General features: G+C 37.5%; 1 protein-coding gene across 3 annotated transcripts in view; it reads left to right on the forward strand.

The window, feature by feature from the left end:
• ZMAT4 (zinc finger matrin-type 4) overlaps window positions 1–24,671 on the forward strand; it is a 451,010-nt gene that overhangs the window by 199,433 nt on the left and 226,906 nt on the right. For all 3 annotated transcript variants that reach the window (XM_079142182.1, XM_079142183.1, XM_079142184.1), the window contains exon 4: window positions 11,533–11,689. In XM_079142182.1, the coding sequence (XP_078998308.1) occupies window positions 11,533–11,689 (157 nt within the window). The remainder of the gene's footprint in view (window positions 1–11,532; window positions 11,690–24,671) is intronic.

The following is a 24,671-nucleotide window of genomic DNA, read 5'->3' on the forward strand; positions in this document are numbered from 1 at the left end:
GTTCTAAATGAATCTTATATTTGGATTTTCATCTCATTTCTAAGCTTTGGAATTTTTTTTGAAATTATTTTATTGAAGAGATTATTCATTCATTTAGTTTTTAGTCCCAGTGCCTTATTTTATGCCAATGATTCTTATATGTGGTCTCTTAATATCCCAGATTTTTGGAATATTCAGGTCATGATCTTTTCTTTATTGTTGACTTTTATTTTTGACTTTGAGGCCTGAAGAATCTGTCTTTTGTCTATTCTAAACTATTGGTGATACTTGCAACTGAATCTTTTATTTGATTTATTGAGTATTTTCTGGGATATCTGTTTGGTTCTTTTTCAGAATCCCTATTGCCTTGTTGAAATGTTCTTTTACTTCTTGTATTTTTCTCTCTTATTTAATTCAATACATCTTTTAAATAATTGAACATTTCAACTATGGACTTCCTGTATTCTTTATCTAACATTTCCTTCACTGTGGTGTCAATGGGATCAGTGTTGTGGGCTTATTGAGTGAGGTGGTTTGTTTCCTTGCTTTTTTTGTGTTTTTGTCCCTCTGCCCAAATGATTATCTCTTCTACTTTTATCTAAGGTACTATTTATTGAGCTTTTGCTCTTAAGAGTCTCAGGTTGGGTGAATATCTAAGTGTTTATACATCTACTTAATGTGGTACCTAGCCCTATTTTGAGAGAAAATGCTAAATCCTTTTAACTGCAATCACTTCAGAGAAAAGCCATGTAATAATAAACCTTAGTGGGGAACTTATTAGAAATATTTTCTGCAATTACTGTAATCTGAGTATAAATTTGGAGTAATGTTCTTAATAGGTTGAGGAAATAACTATTAAAAATATTAAAGCTATTATTAAACTACATAGAGATTAAAAGGGGAAAAGAGGAAAAAAATTGGCCAACAAACTAAAAAAATAAATAAATAAAGAGGAAAAATATGGTACTAAGATAAAAAAAGGAGAAAAAATGGGGGAATTTTAGACAGTTATAGAAGACTAAAAAGAGAAACTAAGAGGAACAAGTGTAAATTGGAGTCAGGAAAGCAAAGATAGAGTGATTGTAGTTAATGCTTTAAAGCATTAGAAGAAACACTCAACTGAGTTGAAGATTTCAATATAGAATGATGAGGGAACATCTTTCAATTCAATAAAAATAATATCTGTAAGACCAAAACATGAATTACAGTCATCTATGATATTCCATGATAAACTATTTGAGGTAGAAAGACTTCTTACTGAGTCTTCCCTATTTGAATTTCATCAGGATTTGGGACCTTTAGAAGATTCCCACCAGTCCTTGGCATTACCTTTAAGTTTCCCTGAGTATGGAGGTAGTGATTACACCAGCTTACCTCTTATACAATTCTAGGAGACCCATTCCCAGGTACCTACTAGCTTTCTGGTTGGTTAGAGGAGAAGGTCTTTAACTGTCTGAGACTTGGAAGTCAGGTTACTCCCTGTTAGGGGGTTTGTACTTGTGTGCCCTCCTGAAGAATAAGTTTGTGTCCAGCATTATCAAATCTACTGTGGCTTCTCCTTTGTATATTTCAGAATGTGTGCATGTGTATATGTACCCTGTGTGTATACTAGAAGGGTACGGTACTCTAAGGCCGAGGTACTGTGATGCGATTGAAGTGGTTCCTGGTGGCCTATGGGAGGTGTAGGGCTACTGTCCCCTCTGGAGTTCACAGGTTCCAGGTTGGTGTGCTCATGTCTGTGCTCATTGGTGGTGGTTGGTGTCTGTGGGGTATTTCTCTATAAGCCCCTTTGTGAGTACACTGTGCTGCATATGTGTGAAGTTGTCCTGTGGCTGCTTGACATTATCCTCAGGAAATGTCTTCTATTGGTCTGTGTTCCTGAATGAGAATTGAGTTAACTGGAAACTCTGGGACTCACAGTTGTGGGTCTTCCAAGAGGTGCTGGGGCACAGGGCTCTGCTCCTGACTGCTATGATTTTTTTTCATCAGCCAGTGTTAGTCAGCCCAGAGGCCAAAGTCTATGTGTTTGGAGGGTCCTACATCTGTTGGCTATTTTTGTTGGTTGCAGGAGCACAGGTCTTATGTCTGTCACTGGCTGCTGTGATAACTGATCACCTGTTTTCTTCTGCTGGGTTTGTTTGCAGTGATGTAAGAGCTTGGTAGTTGCCTGCAACAGTGGCACCTTTGACTGTAGCCTATCTGTGGGTAGTCCATGGCACATAAACCTTCACCATGGCTGCTTCAGATTACCAGAGTGTACCTATTCTCATGACTCTGGTAAGAAGTCAGCTGATCTGTCTTCACTTGAGCTCCTGTAGAGGCTGTGGGGTACACTAGGTTGGGGCTAGCACTACTTGGGCATGATTTACTCAGGTCAGCTCACTCCCCTTGTCCAAGGTGATGTGAAGAGGATTATTGTAACCTTCAGCTAGCAGTCATTCTTCTATAAGTTCCTTCTAGATGGATTATTGATACAACCCATTTCAGAGGCACTTCCTATGGTTTTATTTGTTACTATCTGTAGACAGAAAGAAGCTGTATTGATTTAATTTTTCTAAGGAGGCATGCGAACTGTGAATTCTATAAAATGTCTTCCCTGTCTGGTATGGCTTTCTGCCAACAAATTTGGGCTGAATTGTGTGATCTTCTTCACTGTCTCTGTTGTTCCTGTCAAGTTTTAATTTGGTTTGCCTTTCCAAATGTTGTTAAGGAAGTAAACTTGTGGACTTTTCTCCTCCTTTCTTTTTATTATCCCTTACCCCAAATATGCTTGTGGTTTGGGGTCAGGAAGTCTTTTATTAATTTCTGCTCTAGTAACCAAATTTCAACTCCCTCCAAGTCTTGAGCTGTCAAATATTGAATTTTAGACTGTTTACTGTGTCACCCACCTCTCTGGTCACTGTTCTTTCACTTCTTCATTTCTTGGCTACAGAGGAGTGGTAGAGGAGTGGATGATGGCTGCCTAGATCCACTCCACCATCTTCATTATCTCCCATCTCCAATCTTGAGTCATTTTATTTCTTATTCAACTCAGTTCCACAATTATGGAGTGACCACTATGCTTAGGTCAGTGTGATGGGTACCTTGTTTTTGATAAGCATCTCTGTGGAAAAGACCTTTGCAGATGTACTAATTTTCTTTGTTCTTGGAGACATGTAAAGAACTTTCAGATTTACAGCTTTACAAAGTCTGATGCTCTCTGATGCATCACTTAGCATCATAGTATTGTTTCAATTATAAGTAAGTTAATTATAATTATCTTATAATTCATGCTTCCACAGAGAGGATCAGCAATGCCAAGTTGGTCCTTCTAAAAGACTAATGACAGCCAAGGATAGTGGCACATGCCTGTAATCCCAGCAACTCAGGAGGCTGAGGTAGGATGATCTCAAGTTCAATGCTAACCTCAGAGACTTACCAAGACCCTGGCACTTCTGGCTTCTGTGGTGTCCTGTGTCCCTCCTAGGAATTCTTCCGGAATCTTCAGGTCATAGAAACTGAAACTGTGGCAGAGCCACCTGGGAATACTGAGGAGAGGAATACTGTAGCGGGATACTAAGTACAGAGGCTCCAGAAACTCTTTCAGCACTTTTCAGTATGTCATCCTACTGGCTTTGGGCCTTCACTTTTTTTGATGAAATGTCAAGTGTTTTGGTTTATGTGTTTGGTTATGTCACTAAGTGACTCTGTCACTTTCAACAATTTCCTTGTTTTTAACATTTATACTATGAAATAATTGGTGTAGATTGTTTTGCTTTTATTTAAAATTTGTTGAACTTCTATGTGCAGAGGAATGCATTTCTTGAAATATGGAAAGTGTTCAGACATTATTCCTTTGAATGTTATTTCTGTTCTCTCTCTTTTTTTTTTTTCCTTTCTCTCTCTCTTCTTATATTTTGATTTTTGGTTAATGTGCTTGATAGTATCCCACATTTCTATTCAATTTCCTCATTCTTTTCTCTCATCTCTCTTTCTGAAATGCATAATTTCTATTAATTTACCTTTAAGTTCACTTATTGTTTCTTTAGCCGGTTCAAATCTACTTCTGAGCCCTTGCAGTGAAATTTTAATATCAGATTTTATACTTTTTAATTCCATGATTTCCATTTGGCCCTTTTTTAATAATTTGTATTTTTTTTAATTTTTTTATTTTTTTATTGTAAACAAATGGGTATAATTTGTATTTTTTATTAATATTTTCTACTTGATAAGACATTGTCATCAAATAATCTGTATTTTTTAATGCATAGCTTCCTTTAGTTGTTTGAATATTCATAATTTCTGAAGTTTTACTTTATTTATTCTTCTTAGTAATATACAACACCAGGAGACACCCTGATATTATCACAAAAACATTGAATACAGCCCATTCCAATTCAGTCCCCAGCACTTCCATCCTGTCCCACCCTGCTCCCCTCCTGTCCTCCTTCTATTTCAGGGATCACTCTTCAATCCATTTACAGTTTACTTTTTTAAAAAAATTTAGTGTCCTGTGGACACACCCAATACCAGGACCCACTCTGGTTCACCCATGCAAGCACATACAAACATTCTGTCAGATTCATTCCACTGCTTTTCTTTCCCTTCTTCTTCTCAATCCCCTTCATCTCATCTACCAATCTTTTCTCTATTTTAATGAAATTCCCTCTCCCTTATTTTCCCTTTCTCTCTCTCTTGCTTTGTTATTTTTTTCCCCCCCCCCCCATTTTGGATTAGCTTCTGCATATCAGGGAAAACATTCAACATTTGACTTTTTGGGACTGGCTTATTTCACTTAATATGATAGTCTCAATTCCATCCATTTATGGACAAATGCCATGATAGCATTTGTCCATGGTAGCAATAGTTCACTGTTTAATATATATACATTTTCTTTATCCATTCATCTATTGAAGGGCACCAAGTTGGTTCCATAGTTTGGCTATTGTGAATTGTGCTGCTTAAATATTGATGTGGCTGCATCATTGTTAGTATTCTGATTTTAAATCTTTGAATATATACAGAGTAGTGGAATAACTGGGTCATATGTTGTTCATATTCCTAGTTTTTTGAGGAATCTTTATACTGCTTTCCAGAGTGGTTGCACTAATTTGCCTACCCACCAATGATATATGAGTGTACATTTTCCCCCACATCCTCCCAGCATTTATTATTATTTGTATTCTTGATAACTGCCATTCTGACTGGAGTAAGATGAAATCTCAATGTAGTTTTTATTTGCATTTCCCTAATTACTAGAGGTGAACATTTTTTTTCATATATTTGTTGACATTTGTATTTCTTCTTTTGAGAAGTATATGTTTAGTTCTTTGGTTCATGTATTGATTGGGTTATTTGTTTTTGAGTGATAAGTTTTTTTGAGTTCTTTTATATTCTGAATATTAATGCCCCATCTGAGGAGCAGGTGGCAAAGATCTTCCCTTTTGTAGGTTCTCTCTTCACACTCTTGGTTGTTTCTTTACTATGTAGAAACTGTTTAGTTTGATGCCATCCCACTTGTTGATTTTTTATTTGATTTCTTACACTTTAGTAGTCTTGTTAAAGAAGTCGGTTCCTGTGCCAACGTGTTGGAGAGTTGGGCTTACATTTTCTTCTAGCAGTTGTAAGGTTTCTGGTATAATTCCTAGGTATTTGATCCATTTTGAGTTGTGTTTTGTGCAGGGTGAGATATAGGGGTTAGATTTTATTCTTCTACATATAGATTTCTGGTTTTCCAGCACCATTTCTTAAAAAAGCTGTCTTTTCTCCAACATATGTTTTTGGCACCTTTGTCAACTATTAGATAACTGTATTTATGTGGGTTTGTCTATTCTATTCCATAGGTTCTCATGCCTGTTTTAGTGCCAGTACTATGCTGTTTCTGTTACTATAGCTCTGTAGTATAATTTGAAGTCTGGTATCAAGATGCCTCTTTCTTCACTTTTCTTGTTAAGGATTGCTTTGGCTATACTGGGTCTCTTATTTTTACAATTGAATTTCAGAGCTTTGTTTTTAGTTCTGTGAAGAATGGCATTCGAATTTTGGTGGGGATTGTATTGAATCTGTATAGCACTTTTGGTATTATGGCCATTTTGATAATAATAATTCTGCCTATTCAAGAATGTGGGAGACCTTTCCATCTTCTAAGGTCTTCAGTTTCCTTCTTTAGCATTCTGTAGTTTTCATTACAGAGGTCCTCCACCTTCTGTTTGCTCAATTCCCAAGTTTTTTTTTTTTTTTGAGGCTATTTTGGATGGGATGATTTTCTAATTTCTCTAATTTCTTTATACATAGTTTCCTTTAGTTATTTGTATACATTCATGAATTTTTTTTGAAGTTTTTTTTTGTGTGTGTTTTTTTTATTGTAAACAAGTGGGATACATGTTGTTTCTCTGTTTGTACATGGAGTAAAGGTGTACCATTTGTGTAATCATAGTCTTTGATGTGCAGAAGTTTTACTTTGAAGTCTTTTGAACTCTCTTTATTTTTCCCCTTGGGATGGATTGAAATTCCCTGTCAATTTTATTTGTTTGTTTTTACTTACATTTCACTCTGGTTTGTTTTGTGTATTTGTTTTTTGCATCTTGTGTGAGTTTTGTTGTTGAAACCTGAATATTTTTGGTAGTATATTGTAGCAAAGCTTGATGCTGGTCCCCCTCCTGGGATTTTTGTTTTTTTGCTATTATTTCCTATTTGCTGAATGCATTGGCTAGACTTTTTTTAGTAACATCTGTTTGTAAATGTGCAGCCACTACTGTCACTGCTCAAAGGCACAGACTTAAAAATGTACAGTCACTCTGGGATGACAGAGGTATTTTCAGGGCTCCTTTGACTGTCTCTTTCTCTGATCTTCTTTTTTAAGTTGTCTGTTTCTCCGAGAATCACCCAGCTTTTGGGGACTGTTCAGTGTTCTTAGATGTTTCTTTTCCCACCTCTCTCTGGTAGATCATTGCCACCTGGTTTGGCTAGTTTCTCTACTGGGTTATCAGATTTCTTTTAATTGTTTATCCCTAAAATTCCCATTGTTTTTTAAATCACCCTTAGACCTAAAGTTCTCTATACACTGTTTCAAATAGGTCCTTTGAAAGCAGTTTACTAATACTCTCTTCTTATGGACTGTGTATGTCATTCCCTGTTCTCATGGAAAGAACTGTGAACCACTGCTCCTGAGAGAGGGCAGGAATAGTGGTCTGCTTCTCTGACAGTCAGTATATTTTAGCTGGACAAGGATGGTAGTCTTTGGTCTTCTCAGTTTATCAATCCTACAAAAGGGTTGGGGCAAGTGCTATCAGGACATCTATATTCATAGCATATTATACCTGGTATAGAGCTTCAGTCCTATGACTGCATTAAGGAAAAGGGTGCCTTATGTCTCAGTCACATTGCTAGAAACTTAACTTCTACAGTCAGAAGCCATGAAGGATAAAGCTGGTAGCTTGCCTGTCCTTGTATCCCTTGATTGGGCACTGATGGGAGAGCACAACCTAAGTGGTTTTTTTCCTTTTTTTTTTTCTTCTTTTTCTTTCTTTCTTTCTTTTTTTTTTTTATTGTGACATTCCATCAGAATGGAGCTTCCATCACACTGAACTGGAAGGCTAATGCAGAAGAGAGGGTTGTGGCCAGAGTGCCTAACCCTCTTCTTTAGATTTAGTAAGTTTTCCTCAATGAATGGTTCTTAATGTGATGTTTGCTTTTAAGATAACATTCAGAGGTATTAAAGGATTATTTGTTCTGAAAAAAATTTTTTTAGCAGTTATGATTATTTTCCTAGGGAGCAGTTTCGCAAAACTCCTAATTTCACCATTCTGAAAGTAATTGTCACTCTCAGCCTTTTTTCTTTTTTTACATTTACCTAACATCAAATAAAGGCAATTGTATGAATTAAGAAGAAAAAAACTCATTTTAAAAAAGGCTTTTTAAGGACTAGATTTCTAACTTATCAGATTCAGCTAGGGTTTTCCACTCTGAATGAATTCTACTGACAACTTCTTAACATTTCAAAATTTAAGAGCAGCCTTAGGATACTTCACAAACTTTTTCCCCCCCCTTTCTTTTAGCATTGTGGACACTGCATTAAAAATTTTTGCCTCCAGTTTGAAACCCTTATTTTAAGATAATCTTAGGTTCCCTCTTCATTTACATGATAGCTTGGGGCCATTCTCAATTCTTGAACCAGAAATTTAAAATGTATTCATTGAGGTCAGTTCATCAAAATTTATGGAGTTTCCACCCTGGGCCATATATCAACCTTGTTCTGGGCGCAGTGGGAGACTAATAAAGATGATATGATCTGTAGTCTTGAGGAGTCATTAAATTGAGATTTAGAGCGCTAAGAATACATAATTAAATTCTTGCACCTTGTAGGTATGTGGTTAATATTGAGATTCTTTCTGGGTAGTTGTATGTCCATCAGAGTCATTACAATAGTAGGAGTTGGTGGTATTTAAAATTGCACCATGTGAGATACATTGGCCCCTTCAGTAAATTCCCATAAAGCCTGTCCTGCTGGTCTCAAATGCTGCCTAATTTCCCAGGATATCATAGCCCTTCTGTTTTCAGGTTATCTGTACTTTCTTGGTCTCTCTTCTACAGTGATGGCATAACCATATTTCATGATATTTCATTGCACTACAATGGGTTTCCTCTTCTATTAGTCTTTGATTTGTGAAGTGAATGACATTGCCCAGGAAAGCAGAAATGAAATCTTGGAATATATATTAAAAATACCATCCTGAAACTAACATAAACAGTAGGGACATGTACCCCTACTTGAACCCTCAGGCTAGCTTGTGAATTATTGACACTTTTGATTTTTTCCTGGCCATCTTCTTGACAGTCCTGAAAATTTTGGTTTGCAAGTCCCTGCTAGACCTGTCACTTCTTTTAACTTTTATGTCATGCAGATTATTAACTCCACAATCCAAACCTCACCTCCATTCATTTCATTGGAAGGTCCCTTATGTGTGGTAGGTTCTGGGTCTTCTCTATTACTGAAGTCATTTCCTTGACCTTAAGGGAGTTTTGTAGTCTCATGAAATGGAAAAAAAAAATATGAAAACAAACAAATGTAATAATTTAGTGTCATACTTAGAAAAAGAATACATAGAATGCCCAGAGGACTCAAAGACTAATTCTCACCTCTGCAAGACAGTAGAAGAAGTCAGAAGAAACTTTATCATAAAAAAGTGATAATTAAACTAAGCCATGCATTATAAATTGTGGTGAGACTGGATTAGACAAGAATTGAGGAGGAAAGGCATGCCAGGTACAATGAAAATCCACACAAACAGACTCGATTTCCATTATTGGTCTTTTACCTTCCTTTGTGGAGAGTCCAAGAAACTGCTGCATTTCCTTGATTATTATATTCTCCCATATTTCTTGTCTGCCCTCTTCAGTTCTCTTGGTGCCAACCTCTTTGATAACAATGAGTAGAATAACATGCCTCTAGCACAGCATCTAACACACTTATTAGGCCCTCAAAAATAAGTTGAATGCATGAATAACAAATCCATAAATCATTATCCAGTTTAAAAGCAGTTATTTGCCCTGGAAACTAGTGCTGAGCGTAGTTGGTATAATGACATCAGCCACTGTGTCTGGGTTTCCAACTTTTCTTTTAAAAATTCTCATGTTAAAACTCCAGGGAGAAAGTCCAGGCTGGCCTGAAACTTTCACTGAAAGCAGCAAAAAAAATGTGCGGATTCTAAAGGAGTGGATTGTGAATTAAATTCTGGTCTATAATCTTATTATGCTTAATTTTTTTAAAAAATTACATTCTTTGATCTATATCATGCATAAGTAAGTGAACATAGGCTAGTGAAGCATCCACATTCACCTAACAGTCTTCCTATTTAAAACAAAATAAAGTAGGAGTAATAAATATCCTCTAACATACAGTGGATGAGTACCAGATTTGGTCTTTTATTTCTTCTTAGCTATCCACTTTTCATTTAATGAGATAGAATCCTCCAGTCATTCTGTGATGTGTCTTTCCCTGGTTTATCCCTTCAGTAGTATTCTATGCCATCTCCTAAGTCAGTTGAAGATCAGAAAGCCTGTAGCCCAATGCCCCACTCCCATCCTCTGCTTTACTCTGCCGGGTCCATTTAGTCTGCACAGTATACTACACAAATGGTACAAGTGTTTATGACATAGGCCAAAACTCAAAGTGCCTTGACTTTAAACCCTCAGCCAGGGTATCCCTAGTGGGCACAACCTTACTGCATACCAGGAAAGGACCTATTGGGAAAGCTCTTCCTCTCCCCATGGTATCCACTACTTCTCATTGACCACCTGCTCCTGATCCAACATGTTTAGTCCAGTGTCACTCCCTTATGCCCATCTCTCAATTGCAGATCTCCTGGGACACACACAGGGCTGTCCTCTTGGAGGACAAAAGCTAATTATTGACTAATGCCTTAAGGAGGAAGGAGTTAATTTTCTAACTACCGCATAATTTTCAAGGCAAGGCTCTCTCCAGCAGTCTGGACATCCTATTATTATGCAAAAAATATACATAATTCTCTTCTTCTCTGCTGTTCCCACCTTCTTCCTCCTCCCCATCCAATTTTAAATTGCATTTTCTAGACCCTCTGGGAATCAGAGAAGGGGCTATTGTGGGGCCATATACTTATCCAGCAGGCTCTTTAACAATGAGATGTTTTGCTATTGCAGTTCCATTAAGGAATAGATTAACTCCTTATCTAAGAGTCCACTTTACCCTCAATTTCCAACTAGGTGGGAGGGGAGGCAATGGATTAATCTTCCCCTCACATAAGTATAGGTAATTGATGACCTGTGTGCACAATGGCCAGGTCACATGGTCTGACAAATGATTTATTTTTTTTTCTGAGTCATGATTCATTTCCATTAAATCTTACAAAAGAATGAAAATCAAACTGGATTTAAGCATTTTGTGCAGCATTTAATGAATCACCTTTCTTGAAGAAAAGGGAAAAATTACACAAATTTTTCCCAGAAAATTCAGCCAGCATGGTCATCATGGCTTTATGATATATACTCAAGTTAATTATGAAAAAGTGTTCAAGTACTTAAAGAAATCTTAAAAAGGAAATCTTGAACATCTCAGCCCTGTATCCTGGTGAGGCTAAAATTGGGCAAAGGCAGAGCTGAATGCCAAATGATAATTTCTGCTAAATAATTCAGGCCATGTGAACTCTGATATTTTACTTACTTTAATGAGTATAATGGGTGCAATTACAGGCTGCTTTTCCTCACGGTGCCAGACACAATGTGCTCTCTCCTAATTGTGGGCTCCATCATTTTCTTTTTTTTCTTTTTTCTTTTTTTTCCAGGTTTAACTCACACCTGCAAAGTTTTCCTGTAATCCCAGTATCTGGCTTTAGTAGCCACTAAATAAATGCATTTTGAAATCAGTCACTAAATTTTGGTGACAATTATCATAAAGAAGAAAAGAGCTTTTAGACTAAAAACTGGATTTATTCCATAAGGCAGTCTGTGATTAATCTCATTTGCAGACCAGAATAGGAAAAAGAAAGTCATAGGATGTGAATTTCTTCTGACATTGTTCTTTTCCTTCTCCCCACACAGGGAAGTGATGCTGATATGGTGGATAAGAATAAGTGTTGCACACTCTGTAACATGTCTTTTACCTCAGCAGTGGTGGCTGACTCCCATTATCAAGGCAAAATCCACGCCAAAAGGTTAAAACTATTGCTAGGAGAGAAAACACCATTAAAGACCACAGGTATGTGTGTAAACAACCATTCTGGGGAGACACTGATCATCAAGCACTACATCTATAACATGAATCAAGTTCCCTCTCCAGAGGCAGCTGCTAGCTTCAGGATCTAATGGTAAATGCCATTCAAAACCCAAAATGATGAATGAATTGCCCCAATAGACCTTGCTGTCATAAGACCATTGTCATAAGACCATTTTGAGTGCTCCTTCTATCAACCCAGCTCCTTCAGATTGGTAATTCAGCAACTCACATCTACCAAAAAGCTGTTTATATTCTTCAAGATGTTGTCTACCCTATCTATTATGTATTATATAAACATTGTAGCTATTTTCTTCAGTCTGCAATCAGCATGGATAATAGGTAGTGTATAGTGTATAATAATTAGATCCCCTACCAATGTTTGTATGAAGAATAAAATGCTGTTTATGCCTTAGGGGGAAAGTGGCAGAAAAGAAAACTGGTCTTTAAAACCATTTTAGTTTGCAGAGAACTGAATTTTTATATGGCATTCCAGTATCTTTGTAGGGCATCCTGTGACTTAAGCCTATTGTTAACAGATTACTTGATCTCATTGCTTCACTAAAAATTTCTTCAGAGTTCTATCAAATTATGGAATTAAAATATTGTTATAATTTAGTAAAGGTAGCCTCTTTGGACAAGATTTATATTGTGATGAAAGTGTTACTAGACTGAGTTATAATCTCAAAAAGTTGGGAGTATTTTTCATGGTGTCTACTCTTTCATTGCAATTAAAATTTAGCAGTGCATTTTATCTTGCTGTCTAATGAATCATGTATAAATCGTGGGTGTAATTATTTTTTAAATGGTATTTTGGAAATTGGAGAGTCTAAAACAAATCTGGGCTTTTATCTTCACCAGTGTTTTTCTTAAAAAAATGTCTTCTTTTACCAAGAGAATAGCAAAGGATCTTTTCACTATATTTTTCTATTTAGTTTAACTAAAGAATATTGTTTTCATAGAGGTGGCTGTGACATTCAGGCATAGGATGGGGTTGTAAAACACGTGAAATCTGGAGACAAGCTCAGCTTGTTTTGGAATACCCTGTGTGGTTTGGCATTTGATGAACAGCCACTCAGTCGAAACTCCTAATTCTTGCTCTCTGAAAGGTTGGATATTCACCTTGTAACCTACTCTTCATGAAATCGCTTTAAATAGATACCTGAAAGAAACACTTGCTGGAAAATTTTACCTGTTTTCCATGAATGAGTAACTATTCCATTTGTTCTTTCTGACTAAGCAGAGTACTGCTGTTCAATTTAATTCTGGAGGTAGCCATGGAAGAAGAGAGGCTGTATCTTTGTTCTTCACATTGATTAGCAAATGGAAGAGTTATTATTTCTGTAAAAAATTATCTCAAGCAAAAATAGTTCATTGTGAATTTAAATACATCCTCAAGACAACTAAGCTCCAAATTGTTTCCCCTGAATTCAAATACCCTTAGAGTTGGTACATAGAAATCAGGGGTAATTTATTAGTTTCCATTAGTGTATTTCAAAGAAAAAAGCAGAAACATTTCACCTACAGCCTTAACTTAAAGGCTTAGTCCTAGCTATCCATGGTGCTGATCCAGCCGTCAGAGTTGCAAAAATCAGGGTCTGATTAGGCAAAAAGGGAATAGGGGTGGAGAGTATGTAGGTAGCACCAACATCTTGTAACTTGGGTTGGGAGAAAAAAACAACAACAAAAAAAAAACTATTGTCATGTTCCTGAATTCTCTTTTCTCTTCTAGCTCACATCTCCCTTTTGCAGCATGTTCCCCTCTGAAGCTGCTTTGAGCAGAAAGAATCTTGGGAAATGACAACCTCAGATAGAATTGGAGATCCTGGGAATCAACCCTGGTCCCTAGACTTGTGTTGGTATCATCCCAGCTTCTAGCAGGGAGTCAAGAAAGTCATTCACTCTGCTAGAGGGCAATGAGTCATTAGGAACAAGGGTGAGCTGAGATAGGCATTGGGTGAAGCACAGGTTAAAAACCTGAAGACTGATAGGAGGTTAGAGCCTGCAGATAACCAAGCAGATTACTGGCAGAAGGGAAGTCTGGGAAGTGACAGCAGGAACTTGAATGCTATCCTTGGGTCCTGGGAAAAGAAGAAGGTAAAGGCTATAAAGAATATAGGATATCATCACTTGAGAGAAAGGCATTGTGCTGAAAACCAGGTAGAGGAAACAAATCAGAAACCTGGGTTCCAGATTTAGCAAGATCGAAGTGTGATATCAAGCACAATTCAGTTATTATAAGTATAGAGCAAGAACCAAGAGGCATCAGAAAGGAGTACCCATGGGCTCCCTGAACTGCCAAGTATATCTCATTCAACTCCCTAGATGAAGTCAATATTGCCTTCTTTCCTGTCTTGGTGCAGTCAAGCCCAGCCACAGCTACTGAAGAATGTTACCCTTCAGTCTTTGGCTGCCCTGTGCACATCCAGGAAATGCTCTGCCAAATCAAGTAGGTAGGTTTGAAATTGCATCTGTAATGAAAACATGTGAAAAAAAAAAAAAAAAAAAACAAATAAAGTCCAACCCAATCAAGATTGCAGTAAGATGTAAGTCCTTTGCTCAGGTATGCTGCTTAAGCTGCCTCTCCATGGATGACAGGCTCTTGAACTGTAGTGATTTCTGGATAGGAATCATTGAAGCACAACTCAGTGCTTCCCCTAACCACTCCATCTGATGAGGTGAGCAACTGGGACCTGTGAATCACTACCTTTCCTCCACCTCAAGCTGCACTTTGACCATGTGTCAACAGAGTGCCCTGTAGGATAAATTGCAATTTGGGTTGCCTCTCTAGATGGGTGTATATTTACTAGCATCTCTGAAATGTTTGACAGGGCCACTGAAACACAAACCTGTTGCAGTTCTTCTTGGCTAGTATTTCAGAATCTGAATCCTAGTTCATGTTTTCCTGGATCCTGCAGTGAAGATGAAAGCACAAGGAGGGACTCTAGACCCAACATGAGCTCACAGGGGCTGCTGACCTCAGGGTGGAGATTCTTCCCAGACAAGTGGCGAGACTGAAGATGCTAAAGTCTTTTTATGTGAAGTGGAAATTAGAGAAGCCATGCTGTGAGAAGGATCTAGGGGATACTCAGAGGATAGAGAAGAATAAGGATGTGTTCATTTTTCTGTCACTATAACAAATAAGTAAGATAATCAACTTGTAAAGAGAAAAGATTTATTTCAGCTCACAGTTTTGGAAGTTCTAATCCATGACTGTGCAGACATAGTGTGTTTAGGCCGTTAGTGGTGGGGGTGGGGAGAGCAGAACATCCTGGCAGGAGTAGAGTAGAACTGCTCCTCTCATGCCTGGGAAGCAAAAGAGAGGATGAGAAGGGAACTGGAGTCCCACTGGGTCCTTCAAGGGCTCACATTTAATGATTCAAAGATCTTTACCTAAACCCCACTTTTAAAAGGTCCTGCCACCTTCCACTAGTGGCATGGGTTGAGAATTAACGATTTAACACATAGGTCTTTGGGGGTGAAATTTAAGATCCAAACTGTAGCAAAAGAACAACTTGAAAATTCTCTCATTAGAGAAAGAATAAAGGAAATGGGTTGTTTAGCATGGAAGAGATCACTTGGGGCAAGTGTTTGGAGAGTTGTCATAAGAAGAGAGATAATCAGTGTGTGTGTGTGTGTGTGTGTGTTTGTACACATATATGTGTGCTTATATGCAACAGATATAACTATGGTAATATGAATATGAGTTGGTAAAATGAATTGAGGGAGTTAGATAGGAGCTTAAGATAAAGTAGAGTTTACTAATACTGAGATGCATATAGTCCAAATATGTGACTTGGGAGCTGCTGATGCAGAGGCTGGTTGGTCACTCAGCAGGGAATTTTCAGCTAGGGCTTCAGCATCAGTCAGTGCCTAACATAGACGACATTTAAAGTCCTTCAAGCCTGAGATTCTCAGCCAGATGCTGTGTATAAGCCAGACCCACTGACATAATATGGCTGATGAGAATAATGGCCTTGTAGTCAGGAAATGTGAACTCAGACTCAGCTCTACCCTAATTAGTTGTGTACAGGATTCTTGTTAGGTCCATTATCCTTTCCAATTTCAGTTTCTTTATATGTCATTTCCTTTTAAAGCTAAGTATGTGTCTCAGAGGCTCCCATACGGTTGTCACAAGGAGTAACCTGGCTCCCTTCTTCTATCAGAGTGTCTGATTTCCTGTTAACATGTTTGGGGTTGTTCACATCCTACATTGGCTGTAACAAGGGGCAGACATGAATCTAGTGCCACAGGGCAGACATGGAAAATGGGTGGTGCACAAATAGGAATGGGCGGGAAACCAGATGTGAGTAGATGTTAAGTTGGAGGGTAGGATAAATGGGCCAAGCCTCCAAGAGGCTGGACATGATGCTTTGCATTGGGCCTGGGGCTTTGGACAAGGGCCAAGGAGGATGTCATTGTATATGTTGACCTGGTCTGGACGTCCAGGGTGTGGGCTAACTGATGCTGGAGATGCAAGGAGGAGAAGCCATAGTTAGTGCAGAGTCTGTGGGGTTGGGGAACAGATGAATCATTAGGCTGGAAGAACAAAGTATAATAAGGGTGAGAGTAAAGCTGGAGTCTGGGGAGGCAAGCTGAGTTGGGAATACAGAATATGAGGTGTGTGAGATGGGAGCAGGACAGGGCAAACACAGAGCTGGGCAGTTATGCCAAACATGATTTTGTTTTACTGCCCTCAACTGCCCTAGTCTCACATGATGTTGAGCAGCTTCTGACACCAAGCTCAATAAATGCTCATGCCTTCATGATTGATGCTTCTAGGAGTGACTGCAAAAAGTAGTCATATGTGGCTCTGGATGGAGTGGCTCACTCTGTGCAGCATCAACCAGCTCCAGTCCCACAAAGCTTCCTGGTCAAAGATGGTACATGCTCCATTAAACCTGGGGCCTTCTCTTGGCAACTGATCCACCTAGCAAAGGCTAGCATGCTAGAATAGAAAATGCCCACCCTAAGGGATAAATGTATCTTCTCTATGAAAGTTGAAATTTCCTTATCTGGTGCCTGCCTTCAGAGAGTTCATGCTTTAGAGATTTGATTTCATGATTTTCTTAGTCTAGTTTCTCTCAGCAAACATTCCCTGTCTTAGGATTATAAAGGCGAATAAGATCACACTTGCCTTCTGTGTCCTGTGAATATAAAGTTGCATAAGATATCCCTACCCTCCCCATATAATAGAAGAAACTTATGCATCCAACTATTATAAAGACCACACCAGGAAGATCTATAAATACAATATGATAATAAGGAGGGGCAGTATAATTTCATTTGGAGAGTTTGGATCACAATTTATGAAAGATGTAATTTAAATAAGACCCTAACAAATGTGCAACCTATGGAGATTTGTTCAGGAGGTCTCCTTTTCTTAGTAATCCTGAATCTACATATAGTAGGTATAGTAATCCTATTTCTAGATCAGAGTTTCCAACCCTAGTAACATTGACTGGACACTGCCTTTTTGGGGCGGAGGAGAGGCTGCCCTTTGCATTATAGGATGCTTAGCAGTATCCCTGGCCTCTACCATTAGATATCAGAAGCACCCCACCAATCATAACACTAAAAATATCTCTAGACATTGCCAAATGTTTCTTGGTGGCAAAATTGGCACCAATTGAGAACAGTTGATCTAGATCAAGGGTTAACAAACTATGGCCTGAGGACCACACTTGGTCTGCTGCTTGTTTTGTATAGTCTGCAAGACAATAAAGGTTTTTATGTTTTTAAGCAATTAAAATAAATAAAGGAATATTTTGGGACACAGAAATTCGAAATGAAACTTAAATTTCAATGTGCGTAAAGTTTTCTTCTTTTAAAATATATTTTTAGATGTCAATAGATCTTTATTTTATTCATTTATTTCTATGTGTTGCTGAGATTTGAATCCAGTGCCTCATACTTGCTAGACAAGCGCCTTACCCCTGAGTCACAACCCAGCCCCTGTATAAAGTCTTCTTGAAGAATTTTCACACTCGTTCTTGAACACAATATCTATGGCAGTTTTTGTGTGTGTGGCAAAGTTGAGTAGTCATGACAGGTGGAATAAAGGCCACAAGATGTGAAACGTTTGCTGCATGTCCTTTACATAAAGGGTTTGCTGATGCCAGATCTAGGTAATGAATTGATGTGGAATGACATGGACAAGGGGAGAGTGGTAGCAGAATAAGTCTGTGTATAATGTGGAAGCAGCCTCCAGGCCGTGCGCCATCAAGTAGCTGGGGAGGCACAGGGGCTAGCAACTGGTGAATAGGATTGAAAGTTAGAGGGATGTGCCCTTGGGAGAGAAGAGAGGATGAGGGGATCCCAGCAGCTTCCCCTCATTAGGAGCAAGAAAGTTCTGCTGTGATTCTGCAATACCTCAGTGATAGCAAATCCACTAAGTCTAAAATTCAAATATTCCTGAAAACTAAAAAGATAAAATCATAATCAGATTTTGCCAAAACCTTAATATGCTTATACCTTCATATGCTTATACCTTCTGATTTTAAAATCTTATCTAAAATCTAAGATCCTGTTTGTTTAGTATCCTAAGACTGCTGCAGAAGATTACCCAAGAATTTACAAGTAAACTGATAAACTAGATGCTTAAAACAACATAAATTTACTGCATCCTGATTTTGAAGACTGGAAGTCTGAAATCAAGGTATGAACAGGGCTGTGCTTCATCTGTAGGTTTTAGGGAGAGATCCTACTTCGACCCCTGCCTTCTGGTGGCTCCTGGCATTCCTAGGAATTTTAGTGTGTTACTCCCATTTCTGCTGTCATAGATTGTCATGCATACTTCCTCACTGTGTGCTTGTGTCCTCTCCTCTTAGAAAGACACCAGGAACTGGATTCAGGGCCCACTCCAATCCAATATGATCTCATCCTAGCTCAACCAATGACATCTGCAAAGACTCAATTCCCAAACGAGCTAGATTCTGAGAAGACATGAAATTGGGGTGGGAGAGGGAGGCAATATTCAACCCAGTACACAAATCAGTTCCACTTAATTGATGGCAGCTGGCAAAGATCATAGGCCTTTCATATTATGTTTGATGGCTAGTGATCCCCCCTTTTTAATAGTAAACTCTTAAGCAAGATAATTGGAGTAAGAATGAAACAATATTTACTCAAAATCTGGAAGAAAACATCATTGAGCTATTTTCTTTAAAAATATTGTTTTGAAGAGAATATGATTGAGGAAATATGATGCATGGAAGAAAATCTCTGTTATGTATTACCTGTGTTCTACCATTAATCACAGTGAAAAATTAAGGCTCTGCATAATCTGGATCGTTAGGTGCCCTATCTAGGATTAGTAAGAAAATTTGTGTTTGTGGCAAGACATTACTTATCTGAAAGCCATTTGCTTCCTACCCCATACATTCAATTGATTTTGAGTAGATGCAATGTGCATTACTTTAACAGACTCAATGTGCATTACTTTAAGAACAGAGTACAAGATGAAAGAGGACTGTTCAACCTATATTAGACTTTGCAAGAACAAGAAATAAGTCTTTATGGTGATACTTTGTGGTTGTATGTTATTATTACAGAAGAGCCTAATCTATCCTGGTTGATACATTGTCCCTTAAAGTTACTGTTTCACCTGTAAGCTGTTATTAAATACATCTATCATTCATAGCAAAAATGGATATTGAGCACAATCGTTTATATAATCCCCAGACATCATTAGCTTGACAAGTAATGACATTAAAGTTAGCGGTAACCTATCTTTCATTTTTGATCCTTTGAAGTTGCTGCAGCTTTTATTTCTGTCTTAACAAAGCTAGAAGATGGGTGAAGAGCTGTCCTGAGGGGTGCAGGGACCCTGGTATTATCTCTTCCATTCATGGTTGCACTTCTTGGCCCACAGTAGACATGTAATAAATATTTGTTAGGTGAATAAAAATTAGAAGCATACATTAGACTAATGACAAGCATTTAATTGTCTATGGCTTTATTTTCAAGTGAATAACCTTGGTTATTTGAATTTCAATTAGATATGATAGTCTAAGACAGTGATTTTCCAATATGGCACAAAGTAGCATGCTTGTTCACTTGCTTGATTTGACCGTTATCCTCTCGTGGTAAAATTTGTGAGATACAGAATAAGCCTCTGAAGTCAGACCCAGTTTTAAATTCTGGTTATACCCATTCTGGTTATACCTTTCACAAGTTGTTTTAACTCTTTATTCCTCAATTTCTTATTTGTAAGGTTGTAGAAATATATTATAAAATTATTATAATAAAGAACATTTATACCATGTATACATATATGTATAAGGCTTAATCTAGTGCTTATCATACAACTAGTGTAGAATTAATATATTATCCCACGTAAATATGAGTGTACACACATATACCATTGATCTTCATTATTTGAGGATTTCATGTTTGTAAATTTGCCTATCCACTAAAATGGAAGTTTGTAACTTCCAAAGCAATACTTATAGCACTTTTGCAGTCATACCCACATTTGTACAAAATTGTGAAAAATTGGTGTGGTGCCCTTGAGCACAGTCCCAACTGAGGTTGAACAAAGCAACATTTTGCCTTCGTGTTTCTTTTGTGATGTAAACAAGTGTCCCTTCTTCAATCTGTGTAGTGCCATGATTTTTGCAATGTCTGTGATTTTTGTTGGTGACTTTGACATTTAAAATCATCCACAAGGGTTGTGCTGAAGTGCTATCTAGTGTTACTGAGTGCAAGAAGGCTGTGGCATGCCTTATGCAGAAAACACACGTAATAGTTGAGTGTCTTTCAGGCATAAGTTACATAGCGCCACTACTAAGAGTTCAATGTTAGTGAATTGACCATTTGTATTAAGTAAGGTATCTTTAAAGAAAAACACACATGAAACAAGATTATATATTGATGAATTGATCAAAATGTTGTGACCACAGTCTCATAGGAACCTGTGCTTCTCCATGTGTTTCCCCTATTAGTTTTTATTCAGTATTCACTAATCTAGCACTTCTGACAACTTTACAGAACATAACTACAATGACTAATGAGAATTGACTCTGAATAGTGAATATTATATTAATTACTTTTAAAAGTTAAGTTTCAAAAATTTGCTGTTTGTCACTCAGTAATGAAATTAAAATACCTGGTATTTTAAATATCCTGGTGGTAAAACTATATGTAGTTGAGTATACTGAATCTAGCTTAATAATAAAATCAATAACCAAAACCAATAATTGTAAAAATATTGCATGAGAAACATCATGCTTTTGTTTCTTTTAATCTTCATTAAAAAAATGAAGGATAAAGTAGTATTATATCCGTTTTACTGATAAAGAAATGAGACTTGTGGAGTAAATAACTTGCCTGATGATATATAGTAAAATACATAATTGGAAATCAAAGTCAGGGCTTGTGATTGCTGATTCCAGCACTTTTCTTTGATCTCTTGTGATAAATGACGCTTCAGGTGGTTTTTGCTCACTTTCTAAACAGACTAGTTCAAACTCCAGCGCTCTCCCCCCAATGATTGGGAGCAAACAAAGCAACCAAAACAGGTATTTATAATCTTTAAATCAAATATTTTTCATTTGTAGAGACAGTGAACAACTTGGGAACAGGAACAAATAAGCAATGATCTTCTCCACTCTGCTTATGTTGTGTGTGAGTGTGTTTACCATATATTCCTTTTAAGAAACTTTGTTGGTTATCTTCTTTTTTTATTTCCTGTTGGAAAGGAGAGAGACAGAGCTTCAGAACTTTTCCATAAATTTCCATGCCAGACACAGAATTGCTTATTTGAGTTCTCTGTTGAATGAATAAAGATCAGGGTATTCTAGGTCTGTTTGAAAGTTACATAAATTCAAATTTTGAATAATGTATGCACTCCAGGTTCAATCACACCTCATATTTGCATATAAGAACATAACCATAGCACTTCTATCATCAAAATCAGGTTATTTGGTTTGCCTGGCGTAATCTGTCTAGATACTTGTTTTAATAAATGCAAACAATAGTTTGTCAAACAGTCAGTTCTTCATTGCAAGGCATTTTTTCTTAAATTAAGAAAGCTGGTACGTTCTGAGATATCATCTCTAGATCAATGCATTTCTTCCAATGATGGCATTGCCCTTTCTGTGCTTATAAATACAAGAAATAGATTTGTAGAATTGCAGAACTGGAAGCAGTTTAGTGATCTTTATTTCAACCATTTCATTTTCCCTCAGAAGGAACTGAGGCTCAGGGGAGTGAAATCATTTGCCCAAAGTGATGCAAGTGATTAATAGCAATGATACTTCTCTTCTCTTGCAGTAATTTTTCTCTCATGTTACTTGGGCAGGAGAACCTTGCCTGATGTGTCCATTGACTACTCTACAGTGAATAGGGCTTGCATTGATCAGCAGTGTGAGGTGGGCTGAATTCATTTGGTCATGACTTGTACACTGGGGCTTGGAACAAAGATTAAATCAAGACTTCTTTGTTCTTGTTTTATATTCTGTGATTAATGAAATGAGATCAATGATTAGATAGTATTTAAAATTTTATCAGTGACTTTACTGCCTAGGTAATCTTCACAAATCTTTTCAGGTACTATTAAGTCACTTTTCTATTTGGAGTGATCTCACAATAGTATATGACATCGATGGTTTCAGCAGCATGTAGGATGTGGTCTTATTGTTTTCCCCCAAACATATTTTTTAACAAAATTTAAAAATTTAATGAAGGAATATAATAGAACAGCAATCAATTTCTTGTGTTATTCTGACACTGTCAACAGGAGACCAGGTTAAGACTTGGAAGTCACACAGAATACATTCTTATTCAGAGGAATCTGGGAATGAAAGAGTTTCTGAGAAGAAATCTTAAATCATCTAGTAAAGATAAGAACCCTAAGTGTTGTATCTATGAAATTGAGAAGACACTCATGAAGGAAACATTACACCTGAAATAATTGGTAGTAAATGTCCCAACTATATTCTCACCCTTTGAATTATATATATATAATCTTTCAGCTTCAAAATTTTAACACTGGTTTCATAATCAGAGAGTAATCAATGTAGATTACCACATGGGACAAGAGTGCAATAAATACCACATTTTTTAATATTTTAAAAATGAATTGAAATTGTCCTCTGACCATAAAATTTAGTGAGGTCGCTAGTCACATTCATTCACTGGGGTTCTTTCTCCCTCTTTAGAGTCATGCAGGGATTAGGGGTATGTGGGTATCCTCAAGGAGATGTCTCTGCCTTGAGGCTCTGGCTACATTGTGATTGCCCAGGAGCCATTGTGTATAGGTCCTCCACAGGCTGATGGTCAGCCCTGGGTCTTCCTCTGATGTGGGTCTCACTCACCTGACTTCCTCTGCAGACTGACATGGTCCAGTCCTTGCAGGTCAGTGACTTCCACTGATGATGTCATATACTCTGCACCAAGCTAGTTTGTGGGAAAAGAGACCAAGACTTCACTATGGGCATTCCCAGGAAGGTGCCACCACCCAGGACACACTGTTTTTAACCTGCCTTAATCTCTACCCATACTTGCAATTCTATTTTTTTCCTGGTCCTGAAGAAGCCAATTGCTTTCCTAACATCAGGCATCATCCCCCTTGCTTCTGACCCCCACTCTTGACATTCAGATCACTTTGCCTCTCAAACAACCCAGGCCAAATGCATCTGTTCATTCTGTCCTGGGGGCCTGGAAGACCAGACCTCCAGATTTAGCTATCACTTAGCAATGCAATGGAAGAACATTTCTCATTTTTATGAAATGAGTCTAAAAAAAAAAAAAAAAAAAAAAATGACAATTCATTTCTCAACAGGTTACTCTGCTATGTAAATTGTCATGCAAGAGACACCTTGCAAGTTTACTTAACTGAAACCAGAAAGATGAAATTTCATTCTCCTTTTTACTCAAATGTCAGCCTTCAAAGAAGTTGCTTCTCTGGTGGAGGATTTCCTGCTAAGTGATTTTCAATTGTCTGTTGAGCACACAGGGATTGCTGGCTCTAACTGAACACTAATTTTCAAGAGTATTTTGGCCACCTTGAAGAACTATGAATTGCAAAGGAGAAATTAAAGGGACCCAACAAACCCTCTGCAATCTTTTCTGGAGTCAACAATTTGTATTGTTAGTGATAGGAGCTAAAGATGGAATCTGGAAATGCTAAGCACTGTTCTTAAACCTGGGAAGATGGGAGGTCTTAGGAAGCCCAGTGCTCAGTTATTTGAAGGAGTGGCTGCTAATCTACTGCCACCTGTTGAGATCACTTAACTGAGAAGCAGGAGACTGGGGTTAACAGCCTACTTATGAAATCTCTCTGAGAGTAGATCTTGATTAGCACAAACTCTTAATCATTAGCATCTTCATTTTGCTTTTCAGCCAGTAGGGCAGATGAAATCTGAATGCCTAGACTTTTCATTTGTAGATAGTAAAACTGACATATCAAGAGAGCTGATGAGTGGGGAAGGCAAGAACTAATTCTGGCATATAAAGGAATATTTTACTCATTGATTCTTCTTAAAACAAAGGAAGGTCTTTTATTTTTCAAAGAGAAAGATGTTCATATAATTGATAAATTCTGATGCTTAATATTCAAGCATTTTGCTCTTTTTTTCTTTTGTTGATACTGGGGAATGAACAAGGGGTAGGAAGGGGGCTCTACCACTGAATTATAACCCCTGCCCTTATTTTATTTTGAGATGGGATCTTGCCGAGTTTCTTGGATTGGCCTCAAACTTGCCATCCTCCCTCCGCCTCCTGAGTTGCTGGTATTATAGGCATGCATCACTGCACCCAGCTTCTAAATTTTTTTTTTCTATATGAATGTTTATATTTCATCCAGAGACTGTAGAATTATATCTATATAGAAATTCACAGAATCTTGAGTTCCCATCTTATCTGACTTTGTTTCAGTAAGATTCCATACCATTTCATTCTAAGTTTTACTGTCTAGTATTAGGAGCATTTAAATGCCCTTATCCTCCCTCCTATGGGTATAAAT

This window comes from Sciurus vulgaris, assembly GCF_902686455.1.
Source record: "Sciurus vulgaris genome assembly, chromosome: 5".
Lineage (NCBI taxonomy): Eukaryota > Metazoa > Chordata > Mammalia > Rodentia > Sciuridae > Sciurus > Sciurus vulgaris.